The sequence below is a fragment of the Triticum urartu genome, chromosome 7, assembly GCF_003073215.2.
Source record: "Triticum urartu cultivar G1812 chromosome 7, Tu2.1, whole genome shotgun sequence".
In the NCBI taxonomy this organism is placed as follows: domain Eukaryota; kingdom Viridiplantae; phylum Streptophyta; class Magnoliopsida; order Poales; family Poaceae; genus Triticum; species Triticum urartu.
Window position 1 is genome coordinate 505,037,193 of NC_053028.1, and position 5,858 is coordinate 505,043,050.

At 44.7% G+C, this 5,858-nt stretch overlaps 1 protein-coding gene across 3 annotated transcripts; it reads right to left on the reverse strand.

Annotated features, from left to right (window-relative positions):
- Positions 1–776: 776 nt before the first annotated feature.
- On the reverse strand, positions 777–5,577 carry LOC125518704 (BTB/POZ domain-containing protein POB1-like). 3 transcript variants are annotated; one of them, XM_048683531.1, is made up of 6 exons: positions 5,095–5,577; positions 3,595–3,723; positions 2,680–2,798; positions 2,524–2,587; positions 1,917–2,196; positions 777–1,835 (listed from the first exon to the last, which is right to left on the reverse strand). In XM_048683531.1, the coding sequence occupies exons 1-6, from the start codon at positions 5,312–5,314 to the stop codon at positions 1,025–1,027; spliced, it is 1,623 nt and encodes a 540-aa protein (XP_048539488.1). In that variant the 5' UTR covers positions 5,315–5,577; the 3' UTR covers positions 777–1,024. The 3 variants fall into 3 exon arrangements, with proteins under 3 accessions (XP_048539488.1, XP_048539487.1, XP_048539489.1); XM_048683530.1 differs by having other exon boundaries at positions 5,068–5,577; XM_048683532.1 differs by having other exon boundaries at positions 5,104–5,576.
- Positions 5,578–5,858: the final 281 nt, after the last annotated feature.

Here is a 5,858-nt window from a genome sequence, read left to right on the forward strand (position 1 = left end):
TGGGAGTTAAAATAAAATAACTGGACAATCCGTCACATGGCTTGTCAATGAACGCACACAATATAAGATTTGGGTTTTCAATTCATGGCTAGTATGCTTTTCTTTTTAAGCACCCCAAATATAATAATAATTACATCGAGATCTCTGGACCATCAAATGTTCATTGATGCCGTCAAAACAAGCCACTGACGCATTGTTTGTCGGTGCTCTCATAGTGAGTTGGCCTGACCTTATTAATGACAGCCAAAAAGTCTTTGTACACGTTGTCACCACTCTATCAAAGCTGGACTAACCTTGTTGATGAGGGCCGAAAAGTTTTCGTTCACATGTCCCTAAGAACCAATGCCTTGAAGCGATAAACATCATCGTTGAACCCTTGAATCCATCAAAAGAATCTAATATCAAACCTCGTCATCACATATGCACAATGTGAAAGCCTAACCTCACTGTCTAGCATATGCACGATGAGAAAACCTAAACTCACCGTCTAAGGAGCTGGCAAGAATTTACAGCAAAACTTCATTTAATCCGTTCCAACGAAATTAAAAAGGATCAGAGCCTGAAAGATTCGACTTAAAAGAAGAAACACCGTCATCTGTCCGAGCGTCGCCCTCCTTGGACTAAAACCCTAGCATCCCTAGCATATCTACTAGCAAGAACCAAGCCTCCCCACCAGCAGCAATTTAGCACATGGTCTTTGTGACATCTATTGTCTAAACGGCCCTACCAGCGCGTGTAGGAAATCTAACAGACTGCAAATTCAACTCATCTGAACATGTTCAGAATGTAACTTTGATTCTCGGTGTCAAATCTTCAGTTTCCAAAGTTCAAAACTAAATGCATAACATGACAGTCCTCTTTTTATGTAAAACAAAGGATTTGGCTTCTCATTTCAGAAGTGTCTATTTTGGCACAGAGTAATAACATGTTCGAATGACACAAGATTTTCCACACTGAGGCCCATCGTTGCACGAACTGAGGTGTGAGCAAGGACAGATGAGGTTAGTAGTGCGCCAAGCACCAACTAGAGTTGCTTTATGGTCAATTCTGCTCTCAGATGTAGTACCCCATTGATGAAGAAGAGGCTATCATCAGCCATAAACGACGGCCAGGGAATTGCGAAGAGATTGCGGTAGCCAACCGCCTTTCCACCAGTGAAGGTGTAGCAGCCCTTGTACTTACTGACAAACTCACCCGATGGCCTTGTCCTTGCAGCAAACTCGTAGTCCACGGTAACACTCGTTGAGCCTTTCTCTTGCATCCCCAAGAAGAGACCAAAGCAGTGGAAAGCGCTTTGCTGATCCATGTTGCAATGTGCTGAGAGGAAGAATCCCTGTCCAGCAAGATGGAATGCTTGCGAGTAAATCCGCCCAGATGGGAATAGTCGGCCACACTCCTCGCGCTTCAGATCCAAGTATGCTATGCATTGAGGATACGGTCGGTCAAATTCCACCACCTTAAGTGGGCGATATTTGTAAGCTCGTTCAGTATATTTCCTAGAGGTCAACACATCTGTAGCAAGGGCGCGCTGTCGATGTGGTGCATCAGCTTTGTACAGGAGTGCATCAGTGACACTTTTAGTTGCTTGCTCATTATCCAAATCACTGCATGCAAGGACCTTCCGCAACTTCCTGCAGGTCATATGAGAAAACCTAACAAGTGGCAGCAAACGAGTCCCCAAGACTTCACGTCTTTCTTCCGTTCTTGAGTATTGAGCACGAGCCCATTTGATCACGAAGTCATAGACTGCGTCCTCTGATGCCACCTGAAGGTCATTACTACATAAGATGGCTTCAATCCCAGCAAGGGGGATGTTCATCACTTCATCCTGAAACCTGAAAAGAGGAAGCATTCCTTTAGTTCAACAATGTTATTTCGACAATTTAGTTGGCTCTCTAAATAAAGAGACCACCCACTTAGTCAAATCCTTGTATTTGTTGGCGAGGAATTCCTTGGCAGCATCAGTCAGTGGCTGAACTGCTGCAGCCATTGAAATGCTGGAAGGCAGATCTAGATAGAGAAGTGCAGATTCTGTGGTCATAGGTAAGCTTCTTAGTAGTTGACTGCAGTGTCTCATGCAAGAAACAACTTCAAATTTGTCAGACATCATCAAGATATCAAGCAGAAGGGTTGGCTGATTGGTCGTCAACTTTCCACTGTAAATAAAACTTAAAAGCTCCATAAGGGCACTTTCCTCTGTTCCAAGTAGAAATACAACAATCAGACACAAGGTAACTGTTAGCTCGAAAGCAAAAGAAAAATATATTTGCAAAATGGTGGGGTATAGACAATTACTCCCTCCGTCCCATAATATAAGAGCGTTTTTGACACTTGTGTAGTGTCAAAAACTACTCTTATATTATGGGACAGAGGGAGTAACTTGCTAGCTGAACTGAAAAATTAATCATGGATAACCTCATTGACAATGATCATGTCAGTACTACAAAATCGATCATTCAAAACATTAAGCAAAACTGTACAGCAGCTAGGACAGAAAATGTCCTAAAGGAGCTCCCGAATTACCTGAAGCAGTTATTCTAAGAGTTGCATGCCTCTGGTCGGATTCTTTCATGCCATTTGAGAAAAGCTAACAAGATGAAAGTTATGACACTGTTAGCTAGATAACAGTAAATAACTACACTGCACAATGAACTCATTTTACACATAAATTAAATCTACCTTGTAAAAGAAGGGACTTTTTGCAGCTAGAATCGCAGAGCTGATATATATAGACTTCACTCTCAAAACCTGATTGCACTCCATATTCCAGGATGAGTCACTGCTTTCTCCATCCTCACCTGATACAAACAACAAGGTCCAATGAAGCAGAGAACAAACGGCCACATAGGCATGTAGTATAAAGGAACAAATGGTGCACATGATTCACATCTTTTATATAGACAAGGATATGATGCTTTGGAGCACAACCAAATGGGGAGCATAGTGACAGTGTATTGAATCATATGACTTATCATTAACAACATGGTGCACAAACTTCAGAGATCTGGTAGCTTCAAAAGTTAAAAGTACATTTGTCCACAAGTACAACAATTGTACAAAAGTTTACTTACAGTTATGTCAGAATTATATCCAACAGAAGTATAATCTATCCAACATAACCCAATTGTTCCACAATTAGGTGGGGCAGAAAGAATCAAGTAATCAAGCTCATATAAATCTCAACCAATCAATAGTAAAGTGAGGCATTTAAAATGATTACCACATGTCTAATATTATCAATGCAATGGGTGGCAGAAAGGCTTCACCGGTACCAGCATGTCTCCACAGTTTCAATACAAAGGAATGAATTACTCGCTCTGATACATTGTGCCATCAACCAACTCTAAAATCACATATGATCAGTACCAATGATTGCTACGCATAACAGTTCTCCAAGAAATAATTTTAATTATCTGGCATAGGTGCACGGAATTCTGTATTTATGTGTTAAATTTGCTGAACCTGACTGCCATATACTACCTCTGTACCAAAATATAAGACGTTTTTGTAGGCTAAACTAGCCGAAAAAATCTCTTATATTTTGATACGGTGGGAGTATTACGGAGTAATTAAAACATATTCAATTGTACTAACCATCTTGTCCAATATCAGGTGGAGATTCTTCTATCATAGCTACAGGCTCCTCGTTGGTTTCCTCATAGGTATCACGTTCATCTGCTTCAATTTTGATGTTTGCTGGTTCTGACATATACTTTCCACATTCTGGGGGCATGAAATGATAGCTGGAAGTCATTAAAAATGGAAGGTATTGCACTCTAGAATAAGAACATGATTAAGAAAATGTGAATAGTAGAAGTGCATTAGCATCAGATCGTCATGACAGAAACATATTCTGATAAAGCAAAGCAAGACTACAATAGTTTCATACGACAATGACAGAAAAAGATCCAAGCAATAAAGCATAAATCCTAATAACAATTGAGGCCCATGAACAAGCATTAATGATGAATGCCTAGACTGCACATTCAGAGCGAAGTTGGATGCAAGCAAAATATATTGGGTACACGGAACTTTTCATGGGACACTAATAGAATGCCATATACTTCCTATGTCCACGTTTATTAGGCCAGAGAACCAGCGAGCCACGTCCGGTCTTAATTAAGTACAGATTTCGCAGGTTCCGTTGCTCGTTCCGTCCACTGATTTAGGGAGATAAATCTCCAGCCGCTACATGTGCGAGGTAGGCGAAATGGTTTCGCTAATTAATGCCGCTAACCCATGTGTTCTAACAGGGCCAATTCAAAACTGAGCAACTACACGCGTGGTGCCTTGGTCCCAGCACTTCGCCCCGGTGGCCTAATAAACACAGACAGAGGGAGTAACTAGTTAAGAGTAAGAACTTCTAACTTCATTACTGTTCCATCCTCCCCTTAATATACCCTCTTTCATGCTTACTTTACTCAAATATAGAAACTTAGAAGCATTATGTAACACGTAAAACCCCTGTTAGCCCATTACAACGAATGCATGCTCAGCTAAATGAGACATTGGACAACATCTGGCCGTGCTATTCATCAGGCAATAACCAAACTAACTTTTGTCCATAGTTTATATACAACTTATTGCATCTACTGGGCTTGAGGCTGGTTCAGTTATGGTGCACAATGCTCTTTGTAAATTCAGGATCATACTAGGAGCAATGTCACAGAGTTTTCTTCTTCTGCGGAATTAAGAGTTGAATAAGATCCTGCAAATAGAGTCATCTCTTAAACTCCGCCCACCAAGGTCATGTCCTGAACACCACGTTGCTGAGAAGATCATATACTGTGGCTAAATTTCCGTGCGGCAACAACTGAGGAAGGCAAAGAGCTGGGAAATCATAACTTCACTTCGATCAAAAGGAAAAGCTGCCTCGTCATCTTTCTCCCACCTTATACGGTTATACCAAACGTAAGCCTTTTGATACCTAAATCCTCAACAGGCAATCAAAACAAATCAGCGGGAAAAGCAAGTAGTACTACCTCCATTTCGCAACTCCCCACCCACCCGCTGTCAAATCAGTACGAATGCAAATTCAAACCCACCCACGCCCAAATCGGACCGTACCGAAATGATGACGAGACGTAGGCCAACCTTCCCCACCTTTGTCGCGGCGGAGGTCCTCCCTGCGGCGCTTGCGGTGGCGCGCCCAGTCGGCGATGGACGAGCACCCCTCGCCCGCGGCGCCCTTGGCCCCCGGCGCGTCGTCCCCGGCGACGATCTCGATCCGCAGGACCCGGTCGGAGAAGTTGACCGAGTTGAAGGCGAACTCGAAGCTCGGGCCGCCGCTCGCCCGGGAGAAGTCCGGGTCCATCCCGACCACCGCCACCCCCTTCCTCCAATCCCAATACCAACACCAATCCTTATCCCACCACGTCCGCCGCCTCACCTCCGCGGCCGCGCGGCACACATCCTCGCCGCCGTCGGAGCCGGAACCCTAGCCGGAGAGAAGGTTCAGAAGGCCGCTTCCCAGAAGCGGGGGCGTGGGGGACAAGAGTGAGACGGAGAAGAGAGAGGCGCGGCTGTGTGATTGGGAGGAAAGCAGAGGGTGGTAAGTGCGAAACGGGTGCGACGATTTGGGTGCAGGGACCGGCAGGCCGCTTAACTAGGAGGCGTGCGCCGTGGGTCCCGGGTGTCCGCGGGCCACGTTTCTCACGCGTGGGTCCGGCGCGTCAGCGGAGGGTGAGGGTCTGGTCGGCGTCGGCGTCGCGATTCTGTGCCTTGCTTCGCTCGCGACGTGACCTGTGTTGCGTCTTTCCTTTCCTTTCTAGACTGGAGTGAGTAGAGTTGGGTTGGTTGCGGTTAGGAAGGGGGGACGCAGGCAGGCGGCAGGCCGACGGGGAGGACGCCAAAGCTTG